The following is a 21,910-nucleotide window of genomic DNA, read 5'->3' as shown; positions in this document are numbered from 1 at the left end:
AAGCAGTGGTATCAACGCAGAGTACTATCTGTTATCGAACTTTGATTAGTTTTATATTATTCAGATAGACTAACATATGCACACACACATATATATAGTTAATTAAAGCTGCTTGTACTAATAAAATAAGACGCATCATACACATTTAATATCGAGAAACAGAACATGTATTTTGTGCATCCCTAGCAATGCAAAGCATGCATCTTGCATGCCACGCTGCACATCGACATGACGATTACGCGAACAGCGAAGAGCTTGCAGAATACAAAGAAAGAGAATCTCATACAGATGACATTCCAAACAAATATAATTACTAAATATAATTTTCGATATTATATTACGGTATCATATGCGACATATATTAATATATTATATTAAATTGCTAAATAATTATCGTACGTTCTAAAAATATTCACGAAACATTCGAGAAAAATTAAAATACTTTTCGTCATTTAAATAAATAGTAATATTAATGGACGATATATGCATCATAGTGAAAATATTCTTAATTAAGTTTATAATGTAACAACATACATTTATAATTTTGATTTAACGATCCAAGATAAGGAGATTTAAATAAACTTTCCAGACGTCAAAAAGTCGTTAATAGTTAGATTAACGATAAAAGCCCATTAAGAAGAAGAAACTTCTATATCGCAAGCAGTTGGAGGGGTTTCACGTAATCGATACAACGATATGATGTATGTCGCAGTTCATCACATAGGAGAAATACAATCTGTCCGATAAAGGCCTATCTCTCGGAAATATACCCGTAGAAACATAGTAGAAACGCTTAAGACTCTTGGATCTCTTCTCATTGCAGTCGTATCGAATTATGACGTCAGAAGCGAGAAATTATATAAAAATTTTTTCTCGCATTATATATCAAAGTAGATTAATTTTTTTGTCACCACTGTTCGAAAGTATATGAATAGGTATAAAGTATCGAATACCCTCTTTTGGATCGTTGATTAATAAATAGTTGAATATTTTTAACAATTATCACGAATTGAATAAAAATAATGATATAAAAAAAAACAATTTATATTTCAATGTATAATAGAAGACAAAAAAATGTACACGTTCTTTTTCGTGCTTATATGAGTATATAACACATATAATCATTAAAATATAGTTTTATATTAAAATATATATAAATAGAAATCTTTTTCATGCTAAATAATGCTAGATAGAACAAAATTATTTGTTGACAAAGAAAAAGAAAATTGCAGTAAAATTAGATATATTTGTTAAACAAGATAATAATATTTATATGAAAGAGAGAAAGATAAAAGAAGGAGTAGAAATAGTGATCCATCGTCAAAAAGAAAGAAAAGAATTTTTGTCTTCAAAAAGATTGAACTTTGATCTGGTCAAAATATCGCTACGGATTTAAGCTTCGTTATCGTTATCGTTGGCGATTTATAGTCACCCAGTTGCCCTTTCGTTGCAATTTTCGAGACAAATTCGATACGCATAGTAATTCAATAAGCTGTCGTCAATCAAACAAAGACGATAAATAAACTGATATTACATACAGAGTACTTAAGAATCCTACGCTTTCTTTTGATTACTCGAATGATTTTTTCGTAGGAAACATTTTACTGTATTTTAATTTTGTCAACAATCAAGAACCTCACAGCCCTTTAATCTTCCTCAAGATTAAAACTGATTCTGTGAAAATTGAATTTGTTGAGAATTTAATAAAACATAAAATTTTATCTCCACACATATTTGTGAAATTCCCAAAAATTTGTAATTCTTCCTTTTTATTAAAATAAACGCTAATTAAATTTTTTTGTAAAAAAAAAAGGAAAATATTCCAAATTTATCAAAAAATTCATAAATAGGGCAATTATACCGGGAACTTTGGAACATTGTATGTACTGAACGTATAGTGCATTGTAGCTTATACACTATTGCGATAACGATTAAATGTACGAGTTATTCGGTGGCCTTAGCACGTTATCACGAGAGAAACTCGCTCGAAAATATTCTACTGTAATTTCCTCGTAATCGAAACGGAAAGATCTCGTTCTCGCAAACAGGTTACGCGTACGGGCACCACGTGGTAAAGCGTAATGTCACCCACATGTCTATCATTGCACTTCAATCCGTATTGCGATCGTTTTCGCCATGTGTCATCACTTCACGACGAGTATCACTGTTTCTTATCATCGTGTGCTTTTTCGCGGTTTATTGAGCCGTCTAGTAGATGATGTAGGCTAGCTTAAACTTTCCGTGATAAGGTGATCATGTGGTGGTGATATCATCGGATACATTTTTTTCGTGAACGCAGTACCGTTCTTTCGTCAGTCATAATCGCTTTTTATATCGTTTCATATCTATACTAATGATTATTTATTATACAGCATTACTATTTATAACTGTTTACACGTTGTTGATTAAAAAGTAGAAACTTATCAAATTTCTCGGAATATTCTATAACTAAGATTGTATCATTTTCTAAATCATTGCGTAAGCATCCGAGTATAAATAAAAAATGACAAATTTAAATACTTTTTTTTTTAATCGTCAAAATACGCGATATAGAATTTTTATACAATTTTCATCTTCTTGTATTGTACTGTAAAGCGTAATTTATAATCTTAAAAAATTATGAACATTTTCATAATCTTGCAGGTATAGATGATAATCATTAATGATTAATAATACCCGTCCTTTAGACGTACCACATAATTGTAATTCTACAATTCTCACTATAATGAAAATTTTGGTATTTTACGTATCGGCGATTTTATTTTTATCACGGAGGGATAATATAAAATATATAAACCCTACTATATATAAACTTGCGGGGTGAATATATTACTATGTAATGAAGAATTCTGGATCCTTGGTACAAATTACAATGGCAAAGTCTTGAATATATATGTTCTCGAAATCTGTATTTACCGGATACTAAACGAGTGAACGTTAAAGCTCAGCCGTGCAGATGCACAAAACTCTGGCACGTTTATTTTTCAAGTTTATTTTTCAAATGTTTACTTTTCGCATAAAGAAATAAATCGACAATTCTGCTGTGTTTCTAATACAAAAATACACGTATGTGTTAAAAGTATATACAGACAACTGTTGCTTTTCAACATGCATTTTCCAATATCGTGATTAGCCTTTCATAATCTCGATCGACGCATGCCTCGTGGAGGGATATGCCAAAGAGCGCACAGCCGGATCGAACACGTGGTCTGCCGATAACGCTCTTTGCCGTCTTGACGAAACGCCGCGTTCGCGCGCGCGAGTAGGTCTCGTCTCGAATTGTCTCCCGCAACGTGAGAATTACAGAACGATCGGACGGACGAAATTTCTATGCTCTTCTGCAATCACGTTCGAGTCTGCAGGAGCAATTTTTTTTTTTTTTTTTTTTAACTTGGCAGAAACTCGCGCGAGAACAACGACATTGTCATTCGATCGCGCACGATTGAACAACACGAAACACGTGGAAGTTATTTCTATTCTCGTTTAATCGCCACGGCTATTCTTAAATGCAAATTGATGTCAACGACGAAATATTTTCGAGCGAGGCTGCGGAGAAAAAGCAGAGGAAAAATCAAACTCGAGAGAATATACGAGAACGCGAGAGAGATATCTCAAAATTCCTCGTTCCGTCCGTGATTCTCGCGAATATTCTTTCTGGCAACGCATCAATGAAGGCTCGTGAAAATGGCACGCGTGGCCGTACAACGCGTATACGTACCTCTTCTTTTTCGCGCGGGTCGCTCCTCCTCGTCGAGGCCGGGTTGCTCCCACACTAGCACGTGGCCATTTCGTCCCCCGTTTTCGCTGATCCTGCCACCGCTCATCTCGGGGACGGGAAAGAGACTTGAAACGCAAAGATGGAAGACGCGATATCGCTGAACAATATCGTCGAACGAACGACGGCGTTTGACGCGATAACACCGACTGTTGACACGCGCGCGAGAACTACCAGTTCTTCCAACACTCTCGCGCGAACACTCGGGTCGAAAAGCGCCGAGGAACGAAAGAGCGCGCCTGCGTTCTTTTTTTATACCGGTCGATCGGCGATGACGGCGACGGCGACGACGACGTCGGGAAAGGTAACGGCGAACGACATTCGCGGGCGTGACACGGTGGCAAAAGTAAACGCGTGACGATGAGGTTAAGTCCTCGCGTGATACAAAACGATACTGACGAACACTCTGGAAGGAACCGGGACCGGCCGGTTGCTCGCTAGCTACTGCGACGATAACGACGGTCGTGAACGAGCGATTGGACTCGTGGCAGGCCGGCTGTGTCAGCTGTTCGGCCAATCGGAGCGCAGCGCGGTAAAAGTCACGACCGCCGGCGCGAAATTTAATTTATAATCGCGGATCTCGCAAATGACGATAAAAATCTTTTAAAGCGTATACAATTTGTACACGATTTCACATTCTTTATTATGCTAATAAAATAAGTTCTACTCCTATGAATTAAAAAATGAAATTACATTCTATTTAGTAATAAAGCTTATATATTTCAACAGTTTTTAAAATCCATTTGTCAACTAGAGAACATTGCTATGTAATTTTTAGCAGATTCTTGCTAAATCCCAGAAAAAAAATTAGATAAAGAGCTAAAATGCTATAAAAAGAGAAGAGGAATATTATCATGTATAACTATAGATTTTTTAGGAATTGTTCTACGTATATCGAAAATTTAATCAAGTTTAATCAAGTTTAACCGATCATGCATCTCTTTTTAATTTCGTTCTGAAGAGAAAAAAAAATACTCGGTTAAATCTCATCGTCGATTATTTTTAATCAATGTTTCAAAGAGAAGAATCTTTAATTTTCATTAATTTTATTAACTTTTTCGAGAGTTATGTTTTCACAAATACTATAAATAGACGACTCGTTGGTTTTTAGCAGGTCATTGAAAATAAGATTGACTTAACAATTGTTTGTGCTAACAAAGATAATATATGAGCTGCAAATTTTCGCGAACACCTATCGGGCTTCATTCCAACAAAGGCATGTGCGTATTGTGAAACCATATGATTCACTTTTGACCTACGAGCTTGAAAATTAAATAGATTATTATCGCGTTAGGTATGTCGCTGTTCACTGTTCATTCATCGCACGTCGTTCATCAATCAAAACGATTTAAAATCCCGAGAAAAATATGTGCCTGGAATCGAGACACGCATCCTCAAAATACTACGTATTCTCATTCGGCGAGAAATATCAATATAGTAGGAGAGATACTCTTTTAACACGTATATCATCGGATCTCTCTCAATCAATAAAAAAAATATTTCCACGCATACATTTTATTTTCCGGGTAAATAAGGAAAATCCACAGAAAAATTTTAATATTCATTTTACATTTTTTCTGCAACTTGCAAATTTTTTCCTGTTCATCAATATTTAAAAAAAAAAAAAAAAAACTGTGCGCAATGATATCAAATTGAAGGTTTGTAAACTGTGTAGAAGAAAGTTATAATTTAAATTAAAAACGTTTCCCCTGTATAAGATTATATCTCCGATTACATCAGATATCGTGAGAGGAAAAAAACTGAATCATTGCGAAAGTAATATCACAGTGTTCCGTATGCTTAATTAAAATCTCTTGGAATCTTTTCCGTTTCGTTCATCTCATGAAGCAAGTCAATATAAATTATTTATGAGAATAAAAAGATGTTTATGTAATTATATACAAATAATCAGAATAGATATCGTTATGTTACGTCATTATGAATCATAACGCATAATTTATCTCTGTAATTATTATAATATAAAATTCTAATTTTTACCCCTTTTACAATCCTTTCTTTTCAATCATGTCAAAAGTTTCATAATAGAACAGTAGAATTTTACGTTGATTGCTATCGCAAATAATTTCGTTTCTTAAAGATTGAAGAAAATATAGTTTATATTATACACACATTCCGTTTAACATCTCGTATATAACTAATGTAGCTAATCGGAATTAAAGAATTAATTACAATTCAATTAACTCTTCTATCTCATGTAATTTATTTTCGATTCACATGCTTGCCGTTAAATGCAAAATGAAAAAGGCATCGATTAGATCGGTTTGGACGAAATAACCGCATAAAGTGGCGTAGAATTTTTGGCACGTCAGAAACTGATCAGTTATTAATAACTCACCGAGCGACTTTATTCCTGGCTATCGTTTCGCAAAACGTTCGAAACAAATCGCATTTACACGATGCTTTTCCAGCGTTGGAATTATATACATCACGAGATGCAATCGCGCTTTGATCACATCGAAGAAGTACCGCTGATGATCGATGATCATCTTAATATATCGACGATGCGTGATTGGTACGTTTGCGTTTGATAAAGTGTACTTTATCTCAAGGTCTACGATTATAAAATCCTTCGTCGTGTTTTAACGATTGGAGACATTTCCGTTTATAAATGTCCAGTTTCCGATAAAAATAACGAGATAATATCTAGGTTTATATCTCGTGCGATATTAAAATATCAATATTAAAATTAATATCAATCCTCCTATAAAACAGATGTCAATCATTCGTATACGTATCATTCGCATCTAACATAAATCGCGCGCTTTTAGATTCTCTGAAAATTAAAAGCTTCAAGAGAAACGTGTTGCAAAACTCGCTCATGAAAATATTCTTCAATCAAGAATCTTCGATATAACACTATAATCATTGTAAAAAAATAATAACAAATAATATAAAAAAATATAACAATTTTACGAATATTTTTTTAATAAGTATTACCGAGCCAAATTAATTAATCGAAGCCATCCGATGTTCTCGCAATTGCGGGAACCCCCACTGATTTGTGGCGGATATCAAAGTGTCAAGATAAGGGATACGGGATTTTCCATGCTGAAAATTGCAAGAATGCAACGAGTAAATATTTGTTGACTTCTGGATATACGCGTTCCATCCACATATATCATCGCAAAGAGCCTATCGTCGAGAATGCAACAAGAAGCTTGATTTAAAGCTTGTCGCTGTGTGCGAATCATGGCTGTCGCGTCTCGTGGACTGGTTGTCTATAATTGATTTGATTGCTACATGTGTGTAGCAGGATGTTGCTATTCAAAGCGACTAGTGTAGGAATGTACGATTCGTACAAATCAGAGGAGAAGGAAGTCGCCGGAATGGAAGATGCAACGCACAGTCGTGATTCTCTCTCTCTCTCTAATCAGTGTTAAGTAATTGAGATTAAGCCATCAAACATTAATTAGCTATTATCTGGTTTATCCATAATTATCTCTCTCTTACTTTTGAGGGCAACTGCGTGTTCAATATCTCGTGCAGAATATCTCTCGGTAATACTCTCGTCATTATCAGAAACTATAGACTACAGAGTAAAGAAGACTGTTATTTGTCTCAAGGTTATTGAAGCATCAACAGTATTATTACAAAAGTTAATGTAAAATCTCGCGCGTGCCTTGTATCAAATTCTCTTTTATAAATTATGTAAAATATTTTATTTTTTTAAATTTCTAAATTTAAAACTACACGCATTTAATGTAAAATAAAATTTTAACAGCATTTCAATTTGCTATAATTGAGATATTTAATATAAGATATGAAAAATTGACATTTAGCGTAAGCAATCCGTAATTGAATGAAATATTGATCTATTGGCACTGTATATTTTTATTCGCAAAGATACAAATGTATCGCGTCAATTTAATATTGAATCTATCGATTTATAAATGTCTCGAGCATTAAAGAAACTGATTAAATAGAAAAGCCGGCGCGAAAAATAATTCATCACTTTTATATCGTGTAACCGAGCCTTATCGATTCTTTTTATAGTGCTACCCTTTATCAGCGATAATCAACGTCTAATTATCTTTATGATCCACCGAGAAACGTTTACATTCTCGAGCGAGTAGTTACATTTCCGGCCATTCAAAGACCGCGGACAGCGTAGTTTTATCTACATATATATATTCGTCTCTTTATATAAGAGCGAGTGTCATAAATTATGAAAAAGAATGACAATGATATTTCTAATCCGCGGTAACTTTGGCGAAGATCACGACGGTTTGAGAAACGTCGCCAAATATTTTATGACGATTTTACCTTTAAGCGATTGCACAAAGCGTAATATCGAATGATCTTGGAGCATGCACTTGATTGTGCAATCGATGACTCGTTCGCGTAACGTAGCATATATTTTCTTTCCTTCGTGAATCGCATACGCGTATCGTTCAATTTCACGCGGCGTGAATCGCAATTTCGCGAATAAACTTGATTAACACAAAATGAGCGCGTGACGCAGTTCAACAATTCATATAAATAATTTACGAAATTTGCAAAAAAAGTTATCTATCTCTCTCTAATTCGGACTAATTCTATTTTTATCTCGATAGTTTTCAAATTTAAATTGTATATTGGCGTGCATAATTAAATTATTGCAAATATCGTATGTTGAAAATAGTAAAAATTTTTTCCGACATTTTACTTACAATAATAAAATTAATCAAAATGCATATATAATTAAATTAATTTATTAGCATGTGTATTGAGGCATTTTAACAGATGTTGAGCCATTTGTATAGATATTATCTTCGTGACGAATTAATATTATCACTGATTGTGACACATTGTTCGATATGGGTAATTATATATATATATATATATATATTTAATTTGATTACATAACATAAATTAATATTCTGAACGTAGATAATATAGATACTCTGTTTAAACGATTAGATTACAGTTTGCGTCGATAAAAAAGATAGACTATCTACAGATAACTAAACATGCTTTCAACTAAATTACTTATCATACAAGTTAACTTCTCCTCGGCAATAAAATAGAAATCTGCAATAAAAGTTTCTCTAAAGATAAATTTGTGATTGACAGAAAGAAAGTGTAAAATGTTTTTATCTGATATTATATATACATCAAAATTACATATTATATAGTTTGCGTAAACAAATATGTATAAAAATTATCAGATAAAAATTGCACGTGTCTTTATAAAAAATAATTACTAAATAATTTTTATTTAATAATTTAATATTGTCTTTTTTGCAAATATTATTTTTTCATAATAAAATAATCGTTATACACGATATAATAAGCATTATTTAATTTCTTTTCTAGTTTAATTCTCTTTTAATATTTTAACATGTTTCTGGTATCGATACTTTCAATTTTAAATACAAGGTATTCGCGTGAAATAATTTCATACATATAAATAAATCTATTCACAGAGAGAACATGATATTTTCTGTCTGAGGAAGAGTACTGAAAATATAGAAGTAGGATGTCGACGATTTTCTGATTGCCCGCTCTTACGCGAATGTGTGACACGTGGATGGTTATAAATGCGGTCTTTACATCATTTAAACCCGGACGAGTCCAAAACCATACTCAGCCTTAAATGCCTCAAGTCTCGAGTCGTCAACAGGAAATGTGAAAGCCCTCAAACTCGTTATCCACTATAGTTAAGTGAAAAATGACTCTGATCATACCACGAGGAAATACAAAGTGCAGCAGGAAATCCAAGTGCATGCGGAATCCCTTCGTTTTATATTTGAAGTTTTCTTCATTTCTCAAATGAAAACATTGAAAATTCCGTCATCAAACTATTTTAAGACTTTTGTTTAAATATATTCGAAAAAATTTATTTTTAAAAAGCGTAAAGATTACTTTCGCAGTAATAAAAAACATTTTAATATTTCTTGATAACTCTATTTTATACGATGATTATTCTAAAAATTGTGGAGACTATTTTAATACGATAGAAGAAAACATATTGTAATACAAAGAACGAAAGGAATGTATATATTTTGCCGTTATAAATTTTTAATAATTCCATCAAAATATTTTTAATTAACGAACATAAAATTATAATTCGCTTGTATCTTATGTGTTTCGCATAGGTAAAGTATTCAATGGATTAACTATACAAACAATCCGTGTCAAGGTTCGGTGTCAATAATTTGTCACACTATATCCGTAATTTTTGCACGAGGCCGTATTCGAGGGCGCGACTCGAGTTTCCAGAATTCGTCCTCGTACTGTGCCTTTAGAATACAAAGCGACTTGTTAGTTATTAATCGGATACCAAGCTACATTTTTACAATACATAAGATAAATAAACGTATGTTTTTCATACGTGATTTCTCGATCGTCTCAATTTCAGTGTTCAGTGTTTATTATCTATTAATAGCGCAAAATATCTACCATTATGTTCTTATCAATATTTTCCTTGTTATTCTTTTATTACAATAAAACAAGAAAAAAGGAAAAGAATTCGAGAATTCGGTAATTTATAATATATATTTAATTATTGTCAAATAATCTTCCATTAATTTTTTTTAATTTACCTACGTTTTGTGCAAAATAATAAAATTTTAGTTCCAACAAAAACTTATCCCGCGAGAAGATAACTCGCGCTTTCCTCTGTTATAAAAGCCTTAAGAAGCCTATTTCAAATGATTCGGTCATAGAAGAAGACAATCGAAAGCATAAATAGATGTATCAGGAAATGCGAATCAGCATTAGATTTCGATAGGCGCTTTCTACTTTCTTTCTCGGCAGCTTTGACGGTATTAAACACGATTTACACGATTGTAACGAGTTTCGAATATTTTTCGAACCAATTCGCAAAGATAATTCGATGCATTACACGTGCGTTTCCTCTTATTAACATGCTTTTTTTTTATGTAAATACATTTTATCGACGCAGTATCGAAATTCTTAATGATAATCGAGATTGATAGCGATGATAAATCGGGTGTTAATTTTCATCAGTTGAGATGATACGCGTTTGCATGAACAAAGTAATTAAAGTGATATCAAGTGAAGCACAAGTGAGTCTCTAACTCATCGATGTTGAAATTCTTATGGATTAAAGTGATATAAATATATATATCGAGCTCTTGATACAATTTATTCCTCAAAGCATAAAAATTTAAATCTCACGTCAGATTTAAAGATAAAAAAATCACGAGTAAACGGATATTTTTTAAAATCTTACGCGCGAATTTAGAACACGTTACGATCATTTGTTCTTTTTGCAAGAATTCGATTTTTCCTTTAACTGATGACGTAAATTCGCCAACACTATCGAGGAATTACCGCGAAGTTCGTTTAAATCATTTCATTATTTTATCAGCCGTCATTATTACAATTTGACATCCGTTAAAACATGCGTACGTTGGATAGTAACAATATGATACGGAGAGTTTATCAAATTTTTTTATAATGTCTTCGAAAAGATTTCATCGTTTCGTTGAAAATCGTGAGGTTGTTGGTTCATTGAACATGTCGCAACAGATGGCAAATCTGCCACTTCTCGATAAAGTATCGCTTTAATATCGCAATGCGGTGATAAATCCTCGTTCAATAAAAATTATAATCTCGTCTTTTTCAAAGAGATTAAAAACGCCGTATGATTTCTTTTCCGTGATTATACGATATAATATCAAAAATAATTTCATAAATATTCGATTCTCAATGATATTTGGCATGATCAATAATAATAATATTTATTTTTGTAAATACAAGATATTTATTAGATCGCCACGTAAACCAAGTGGTTTCTAAAAAGATTGAATTAATTCATTCAACTTTTACATTTGTGGAATGTCAAACTCAATCGATTAAACGAAATTTATTCTTTTTCATTTGGTCTCTAGCTTTTTTGCAAACAGAATGTGTGTTATTTTTCTGATATTATCATATTAAAATGTCACGTACAAACTTATTATCGTTTGCATATATTTTTACTGGTATTATATAATAATATAATAATAATATAAATAAATAATTTATGACACAGAAATAGACCACGTGTATAGATTTTAATGAGAATCATCTAGAAAAATATATTTGAGGATCTCACAGCGATTTAAAACCATTTTGTACTCATATTGTCAGTATAATTTATTTTTATTTTATAGATAAATTAATTTATAAACAACAGAAAAATTATCTAACATAATCGTCAATAGATACCAATCAAATTGCGATTAACCGCAATGCGGTATATCTTGAATGCAATGTGACGAAATATCAATGGAAAAATATAATGCGCAGAACCGATTGATACTGTGTGTGCTACGCTAAAGCTGAAGAAAAAAATTATCTTAGATCGCATTAATATGCGCATTATTGAGAAAAAGAATCTACTAATTGTGCTCGTTAATCGCGTATAAAAATATTCAGCATCCTAAGCGATCAAGATTATACGCAGATCATTATCTATGGTGTAAATATGATACAGTAATTTGATTGCAATGCTCAGAATGTTTGCACATCGCGGGAATTAATTTACATTAATTGCATAAGAAAGAGATAAAATATCGATCATTCGTTGAACATTTTACAACCGCAAAAATATTTTAAATTAAAAGAGAGAAATTTTTTTTTTCTCTTTCTTACACAAGAGAAATAATTTATATCAATCGATCCTTTTAATGATTTTGCATTGATAAAAAAATCTTATTGTGTGGAATATTTATAATCCTATGCGTCAAAAAAAAATTGCATCGCCGGAATTACATTGTGTGGTTTTCGCTTGGTTAATTCAAGTATCTAACGTCATCCCTTCATATCATAATATGATAAAAATCTTCTAAATTGTTTTTTGCGGTTTTGCAACAATTCGCGCAAACATTGTGCAAATCGTTTCTCGGGGCGCTTTGTGGCGAGATGAAACTCGCTTGATACAATGAAAAATCTTGAAATAAAAACCAAGTTCTACCAACAAAAGTGATGTTTCTTTCTTACGCCGCAATGTCAGATTAAAGCGATTTACTGACAAAGCCACGACATGACATGCATTATTAATAATGACGCAGGGTGTAAGCGATCCTTCCAGCAACTCGTCCAAGGTCCAAGTTCTCGGACGAAGATTAGATTACCCTCGTTTGTTATTCTGTCTAATCCCGTCTTCATAACATAATTATACATTGCAGTTAATTTGCAACTAATGCATAAACCGGAAGCAAAAAATTTGAAAGAGAAATTTCAATCGCATGACGCGTCCAACTAACTTTTAGCACATAGTTTTGCATTATTCATATGCGTCTATTATCTGTCAAGAGTGCGAAAAAGAATTAAGTTTAATTCATTATTTCTGAAAATTTTTGATGTAAATTTCTAAATCTTGAATCGTTTTTATTTAAGAAAAATAATTACAGTTTATAAACAAATAAAAATAAACTCTTTTTGCTAATCAAATCCTAACGATTAAAATAAATCATTATAAATCTTATCTCTAATTCAATCTTATTTGAAATTTATTTTAAAAGAATTTTAATGTATTAGCGCATGATATACCATGCAAACAATTTTGTTAAATAAAATAACCGTTCATTTTCTGCTAAAACATCATATACTATACATCGATCTTCACGTTATTAAAGAAATTTCAAGCAGACTCAATATACGTTAAAAAAAGTCTCTTATCATATCTTTGCGCAATAATAATTTTTCCGGATGTTTAAGTTTACCAACGAACATAAAACAAAAAATAAGTATAGTATAATGATCCTTGTCAGCGTTGAAATATAGCGATAATTACATACAATTTCACACCAGAATTTGTAATTGAGTCACCAGTTATCCTACGTTGTAGAACTACTCCGTATCGTACTGTAGTATTTTCTAAGTGCGCAAAAAAAAATATAGTAATTGGTCCAACGTAAAGATATCATTGGGACCGGTCTCGTACCGGTCGTCACGTTCGCGCCATTAATTGTAATTAATTATGTAAGCCGTACTACTCGTGTCGCGTGCATCGATGAAATTGTACCAGTGTACAATAATTATATGTCATTCACTACAAGCTCGTTACAAGCATAATTAGCGTGAGGAAGGTAAGCGAATATGCCAACGACACTTTCTCTATTATTAGAATTTGATACTAGAGCACCGCTACTGAAATGTCAAGTAAGTTTAATCATCGCATTAAAGTTTCCAGAGTTGAAAATAGTTATAATTTTGCAATTATAAATTTCACTTGAGCTTTGTAATTAATTGGCAATCAATTTTAATAATATATGTATATGGTGTATCTATTTTTTATATTTCGGTTTTATAAAAATTTACTAGCGATATTAATATTTTGTTTTAAAATAGCCATCGATTAAAATTACATATGACAATTGATTTTTACTGATATATGACTAATATTTGACAATTGATAATTGAGTCGATTGGTTAAATTATCATTTATGATAAATGTATGATAACGAGAAAAAGAGAATGTCACATGAGACGGCAGACAGAATGAGAAAGCATTTATTATTTCATTACCGTGATAATTAATTGCTATGACGCGTAATCGAGTGGTTAGACTAAGATATAATGGAAGTGCACTTGACGCTTGAAGATACATTTTAATATCGATAAAAATGCGATAAAATGCACTAGTGTTTTGAGAAACGTGATAATTTAAATGAAGACTCATCATCTTTACGAGTAATTGATGAAAAACAATACGATACGATCCCGTACTCGCAAATTTTATTGTGTATTTACTTGCGTATTATGCTTAAATATTCACGGGTTCTAATTCCTTATGCGTTTCATAATGATTGACCAAGTTTCGATTTTATTAAAAAACTTGCTCTCATTTTAATAATCCCATTAATTTATGAATATACGTCAGCATAGAAATTTATGCACCATGCATAATTTATGATATAACAGAGAGCATAATCGATCTGATGCAAGAGTTTGTATATTTTCATTTCTTTTGAGAATTTATTCAGCGACAAATATATTCAATATATTCTAATATAAAAAAACTGCGAGAATATAAGACAACGATATTAAATGTGATCTTTTAATTAAAAATATTTTTTGATACACTCTTAAAGTAATTTTACTCTTTTTCCCTCATAGTAAAACTATAATTTCAATTAAAAATTACCAAAAACTATCTCTTTTTTGAGTTCACAAAATCACAGTAGTTTATTAATCAACCTATTAAAAAAATTAATAATGTATCAGAAAATCACAATCGAAACCGAGTGGTTAAGCATGCGATTGAAGAAGCACGAGATCTGCTTATATGCTCGATTTTAAATCGCTTATGTAAATAAAACTGATTACATGATAATGAAGACACAGATAAGACCTCCACAATCAGATCTAAATATCGTTTCGATACGAGAAATGTCGATATAATGCTACTAACACGCGATAACATTTATCTTAACGAAAAATACATTTGCCACTTTCATTAGAAATTGCAGTTAAGAAATCTCTTTCCATGTATTTGTAATTGAGAAAAACAACTCGCAGATACAAAATAAATTCTTCAACGTGAGCTGATAAAAAAGAAGACATTTTTTGCTAAATATAATAATATAAAATAAGATCGAGAGAGAGAGAGAGAGAGAGAGTTACTGAATTGTGGGGAAAAAAAAAATTAGGATAAGTTATTTTTTACTTTCGATTCCTTTTTTTTTTTATTTTATATATCTCTAAAAATCTCGCATACGTCAAAAAAAAATTTGGAACTTTTTTCACAATTTAAATAATTTTATATATTAATACATTTTGATATATTGACTGTTATAAGGTACATATATATTAATTATTATATAAAGTAAAAATATTAATCATTACAAATACATTCTTTACAAATTTATTACATTTCTAAAAAATATGCGCGCTTTTAAACTAATCTAAATATACTTATAGCAAATTTAAACGAGATACTTTTAAAGAATTTCTAAGCGAGATTGTCATTGAAGAATGGGATTGTAAAAAAGAGATTTCACCGAAAATGAAGCTGGTTAGATAAATTTTCACACTTTGAATGTATAAAAAAAGCAATACAATCCAAAAAGTAAACGATTTTAACGTCACCACGAATATAAACAATAACAAGAACTAAAATCGAATTTTTTAAACGACCTGACTGCGCGACAAATAAATATCTCTTCATATAAAAGATATATATTACTGACAAGCATGTGTAAGCATACATTAACATTCCTATTTGTTCTCAAGGTTAAGAACATAAAAAGAGACGTCAAGTTGAACAGCAAGAAATTGCTACGAGATGTTTACGAGATATATGGAATCTGTAAAAGACAGAAGATGGAAACGATCAATTTGTACATGATATATGATACAATAAAATTTAATAATATAACATTAAATAATAAGATTGATTTCTCACGATTTGGTATAATTTTGTAAAAAATTTTATAAAAGTTCATAAAAAATCGTTTGATAATGAATGTAACTTTTAAAACGCGCCTTTTTATTTGGCAATTACAACTTCGTATTATTTTTGGCTGTAATTTACATGTCATAGAATTAGCATTAATTCACCGATTAATTTGAAGATTTAGTCTTTTTACTTCCGGTTTCATTTCAAATGTTGTTTGCAAAAATTATCTTAACAATTAGATCTTGATTATCTTAAGGATTAACGGAAACAAACAAACGTTACGTAATCTTATCTAATAACGGACAGCTAAATGGCAAATAATTGGTGTGCATCTTGTAATCATTCGGCGGATGTAACACAAGAGATTTGATATGTAATCTATGTTGCTTTTCCCTAGCTAACCAGATGCACATTGAAAAGTTTAATTACCAGATGTGAAAATATATATGGTGACTGGTGACGAATTCGAGACCTCCGCTCGTTTCACGTGGCGTGAGCATGTTACAACAATGACTGATTCATTCAAAGAACTCATTGTACAGATGCACATGTGCATATGACAGAACCTTTTGAAAACATCTCACATATTTGTGCCACCTGACAAACCTCGTATCAAAAATAATTGCAATTTTTATGTATTAGCGTTGCATTTGTGAGATATGTTCAATTAAAATTGAATCCTAAGTAAATATTTAAAGAATAATATTTTTATATCAAAATATTTCATATTTTATATTTGCACAAGTATTGTTTATTGAATTAATGTCTCAATATCTCTTTTTCTCAGAATGCCAAGTTAATTTTTTTTTTTTATAATTCAAAATAATATTCTTCAGATTTAATTAATGTTTGACTTTTTATTCTTTTCACTTTTTAATTGCTCCATTTCAATAAAAATTATAAAAATGTGAATTTTTTGGCAAACATTATTTTCAAGATTACATACATTTTCGTCGCTATTTATGTTATGAGGAAATTTTTGCATTTGTTATCCAGAATATTAATCGGTTAGATTAGCGATGAGCGTGTTAAATCGCGATTGGATAATTAATTTTAAGAACGTTGCTTTTCAATACACGCGTATGTTCAAAATATCTGTTCGATATTAAAGAATTTATTCAAAAGACGCGAAATTAATTTGACTTGCAACGGATTAACGGTTGTCGCGTTTTTAACTACTTTCCAATCCAGACAACTGTTCCACTTATTTTCATTGAAGAGCGATCTTCGTGAATGCGATAATGCCGGTTATGCGCGCGCGCGCTTCTTTTTTTCTTTACTAGAGTAGCTTCACGAAGGAATAAAAACAAAGGAAGCGTTAATAAATCAATTCGGATTTTGAACTGAAAATTTAAAAAAAACATTAAAAAAGAATCGAAGATAAAAGAGGTATGAAATCTAATCTGATAATTGATTAATCGAAGATTAAAAATTATTTCTTCTTAAATTAATATCATCGTAAATCTTCAATAACAAATTTCACGTCAGAATACACGTTGGCATATCCTACAACGCTCAATCGCGACTGATAGCGATCGTATAAAATAGAAATTCGAAATACTGATTGGATTGGATATTTTCAAGATATTTTTGAATATTCTTTGCTAATCGTTGAACATGAGGGGAAAAAAAATTGGAAAGCGTCTTAAGACAAGAAAGGGGAATGAAAGAAAAAATAAAATTGCAGATTTTAAGAGGTTACTAGAACATCGGCGTCACAGTTTAGTAAATCGCAAAAAATATAAAAAATTAAAGCGTTTATACTTTGTTGCAGGTACGTGAATCTCGCCACTCGATCTCGTATCCTGATATTATTAACATTATTCGTCTTTTAATTGCGGTTTCTAACCGTCACGCTATTCTTCTCGCCGTTCGTTATGGCTGCCACTTCTCCATTTTTCTCATTGAAAATGATATAAACCCACGAAGCTGCACTAAACAGGAATATATTTTACAAAAATATGTATCATTCTTCATTACAGCAAAAAAATCTCGTTAGATAAAATTAAACACCTTTATAAATGGAAATTTTCATTCTGAATAAGAAAGATTTTCACACAATTATCAATAAAGTAGGTCTCTGTAGAAAATTAATTTGTATAGAAACTTTAATAAAAGCATCATAATAAATATTTTTGTTATTTTAAAAACAAAAATTTTTTTGACAAAATAAAAAAAAGAATTAATATCCGGAATTGAAATAAGTGTCAATAAAATCTTCTCGATAAGAAAATAATTTATATCTATTATCTCGCGCAATGTGCGACTTGTATCCATTGTTATCTCCGTCTAAGCTCTCGTTGTCGCGTTGCCTGCACACTCGTGATTTTATTGTTGAGTCCGCGATATACGTCTCGCGCGAGAGAAACATGAAAAAATTAGAGTTGCGTAAAAAGAGAGGGTTACATTTTCACTGAAAGCCACGAACAATGCGAGATTCGAGAGTTACGTAATGAAAGCGAGTTAATTGGAATCCTTGGTAATTATCCTTACGTAAAACAACCGGTGAGCGTTTTAACTGTCATTATCCAGGCAATCCCATCAGCCGCAGAGAATGCGGTCACGTGATCCCATTACTTCCGGATCGGAACAGTTACGCGCGAATGCATCGAACGAAGTGATTCGCATCGATCGACTTATGTAATGAACGTCGGCACCGGTCGTGTTGTAATAAGCGTAAACCAGACTGTATCGTAAATTTTGTTTGTTTTACAAATGCGAAATGCAAAGTCTTCCGCGATATCGTTCGCAATTAATTGCGAGAATTCTGTTTATTATCTCGTAAGATTTGTATTGAAAAAAAATATGCTTGCGCTCTTTTTAATTTCTATCGTAAAATCCAGATATAAAAGTATATAAGATATATAAAAGTATGTTGATTATGTATGTGCCGCTCTCTTCCTTTCGAAGCTCCATGTCCAACTTTTATTTTAACAATATTAATTTTTATTTAAGAGAAAATTTTGATAATGCTAGTCTCGTTATTTGATGCAAGCTGTGTTGAGTAATCAACATTTATGTTGAAATAAAATTCTGAAAAAAAAAAATAAAAAGCTATATTTGAACACGAGACATAAGTTTCAGTTATCTAATCAATCTTCTCCCTCAGAAAATTTAGATTATCGTATACATTATTTCATGCACCAGAATATAAGTAACATTAAATAATTTAACGGTTGTAACTTGAAATGAAGATAAAAAAGACTAAAGGCCAATTACGCAATAATGAATTTAAATAGACAATGAACTTTGATTACGTTGTACTCCAGAAACTTTCTAGGGTATTTTTTTTAATTCTAAGAATATATCTATAATATAATATGACGTCGTTGCATTAAATGAGAATTTAATAGCAATTTAATACTTGTGAGATATATATTATATAAAATGATACTTGACTATTAGTTGTAGTGGATAATCAGCACGTAATCGTGCGAAAATATCGCAGCAAACGGATATTTAATGGAAGAAGTTATTTGCAGGCAATTTCACATAATTCGCAAACGGTCGTATTAAAAAAATACGAGCGAAATTAACGAATCCGACAAAGTTAATATATTCACTAATTATCTATTCCAACATTGTGTTTAACATTGACCTTCATTCGAAGGCGAGAGTAAGACTTGTATAGTAACCTACGTGTAACAGATTGTAACAGAGAAGAAATTATATTTCTTGTATTAAAAATTATTTAATTTATCTAGGTTTAAATATTTAGAATTATCTGGATTAAATACATAATTTTATTTTACACATATTATATATTTTTTTTTACACGTATTATGTTTTCTTATATTTTCGTATATTATAGTTTTTTTTGCATACATTATATATTTCTCATAAGTTTTATATATTTTGAAACAGTTTAAAAAAAATCAGTTTTTTCTCTGAAAAGAAACAAATAGCGGCCAATGTGTCCGCACAATACAGAGAATAAATGATTAGGATATTTTTCCTCAACACACACATCGACATATGAGTTAATGTCTTAATATGTGAGCTGAAAATACTATAAGCAACGATATATCGAACTAAACATCGATTATTACTGATGATCTATTTAATTTTTAATTAGTCTGTGACGTTCAATTTCCTCGAACTGTCATTGTGTATTTTTGTATGTGTGTTTTGCCTAATCTTTTTACATATTAATTTAAAGAAGATTTTTAAAAATGTCTTTTTTTTTTATAAATGTCGAACAATGTTATTCGAAAATAATCGTACTACAATGCACGGAAGTAGAGTCATTAAGATCATATCTTTACAAACTCATATCTCAAAAATAAAATCTTCTCATTTTATGCTATTTAAATTTCTATTCTATGTAGACTTTTATATGACATATCGAAAGTCAAATTACACTTTGTACCATGTAATCGTACTGTTTATATATTTTTTTGTTTAAAAAATTCCAAATTTCGAAACGCAAAAACTATTTACTATACAGATTGTTGGACAGTTTCAGAGAGATTGAATTCTACATAATCTCTCAACAAAAGTTCATATTCTGATATGCGTTATATATATATATATATACATGGAGACGCACAAAAATCCATATTTATATATAACAATCACAACATAATAAATAAAAGCGTACAATGTACGTACTTCGTGCGATCTTACAGAACTAAAGACTAAACTTAATTCATTTTTTATTTACTCATGTGCTCGTATTTTTTTTTTTTTTTATCTACCCGATGTGCGTTATAGCAAATTCGATCTATTTGAAAAGTTACATATTTAAAATTCAGCCGCGCCATCGAGCAAAGTTAATTCGCGATCACATAAAGAAATAAAGATTCGTTTGCTTACCTTTTGGAGGCGAGAGCTCGGCGTCGAAGACCTCGGGTCTCTTAATCTCCGATTTCTTTCGATCCAGAGTCATGCCGTTCTCGACCATATTGTTATTATCGTTCACGTGAATCGCGATCGCTCGGCAAAAAAGATCCTTCGGTCGTATCGAAGAATCTTCGAGATGAAGCTGCTCGTCCGGAAAATCGCTGTCGAGGTCTCGTATCGCGTGCAGCACACGACGTGACGGTCACTCTGACACTGTTACAAGCACGGTCGTACTCTCAACACTTGTTAGAGGCGAATACCTCGCGTACATCGGCCAATTAGATCACGACGCGAGAGCCCCACCGGCGCGTCACCCACTCCTTTCCTACGCAACGCGTTTTTCCCGAATCTCACCTGTCTATATCTATCTGTCTAAATCTCATCTGTCTATATCTACGTGGTTAAGAAAAAAAAAAAAGGAAAGAAAGTGAAATTTTTAAGAAAATTTTTAAAAAGAGCAGTCCGTTCTTGGAAAACACGATTTTTTTTTTTTTAAATAAATTACGTCGATGATATACAAAGGAATGCTTCGAAAAATTAATACGCAATACAAGATACAGAGATAAATGTGACAACACACAAATAGCACGTAATATATGTCACAATAGAACTGTCATTTCGTTTATTGTGGATTTTTGAACGTATGAAAATTGAACTTTTATTGAGAAGAATTTTATATGTGTATTTTATATAATATTTTTTAATAAAAAAATATTATGTCTCTTCTATTTCTATGGATCAATCTATGACTATTCTTTGACTATTCATTTTTTAAGAAATCTATCTCAATTTCTTATTAATCTGTACTATTATCTATATCTATATTAAACTTTACCTTGTCAAAATTTTATGACTTTCTCTCTCTTATCACACAAATCTTAATTTCGATCTTTAATACAAATTCTAAAATATTCCGGGGATAGCTAATTCTCAAATTA

General features: G+C 31.3%; 1 protein-coding gene across 3 annotated transcripts in view; it reads right to left on the bottom strand.

Annotated features, from left to right (window-relative positions):
- LOC138934686 (putative inorganic phosphate cotransporter) overlaps positions 1-21,229 on the bottom strand; it is a 39,202-nt gene extending 17,973 nt beyond the window's left edge. Inside the window, exons 1-2 of one of the 3 annotated variants that reach the window (XM_070298711.1) lie at positions 20,946-21,002; positions 3,719-3,843 (exon numbers count right to left, since the gene is read on the bottom strand). In XM_070298711.1, coding sequence (XP_070154812.1) covers positions 3,719-3,824 — 106 coding nt within the window. In that variant the 5' untranslated portion in view covers positions 3,825-3,843; positions 20,946-21,002. Of the gene's footprint in view, positions 1-3,718; positions 4,421-20,945 lie in introns of those variants that run through there. The other 2 variants (XM_070298720.1, XM_070298703.1) reach the window with 2 other exon arrangements.
- Positions 21,230-21,910: the final 681 nt, after the last annotated feature.

Source organism: Polyergus mexicanus, unplaced genomic scaffold (assembly GCF_030449975.1).
Source record: "Polyergus mexicanus isolate NDT 795.1 unplaced genomic scaffold, iyPolMexi1.0 SCAF_1, whole genome shotgun sequence".
In the NCBI taxonomy this organism is placed as follows: Eukaryota; Metazoa; Arthropoda; class Insecta; order Hymenoptera; family Formicidae; genus Polyergus; species Polyergus mexicanus.
The sequence above is the reverse complement of the archived record's forward strand: the minus strand, read 5'-3'. Positions and strand labels throughout refer to the sequence as shown.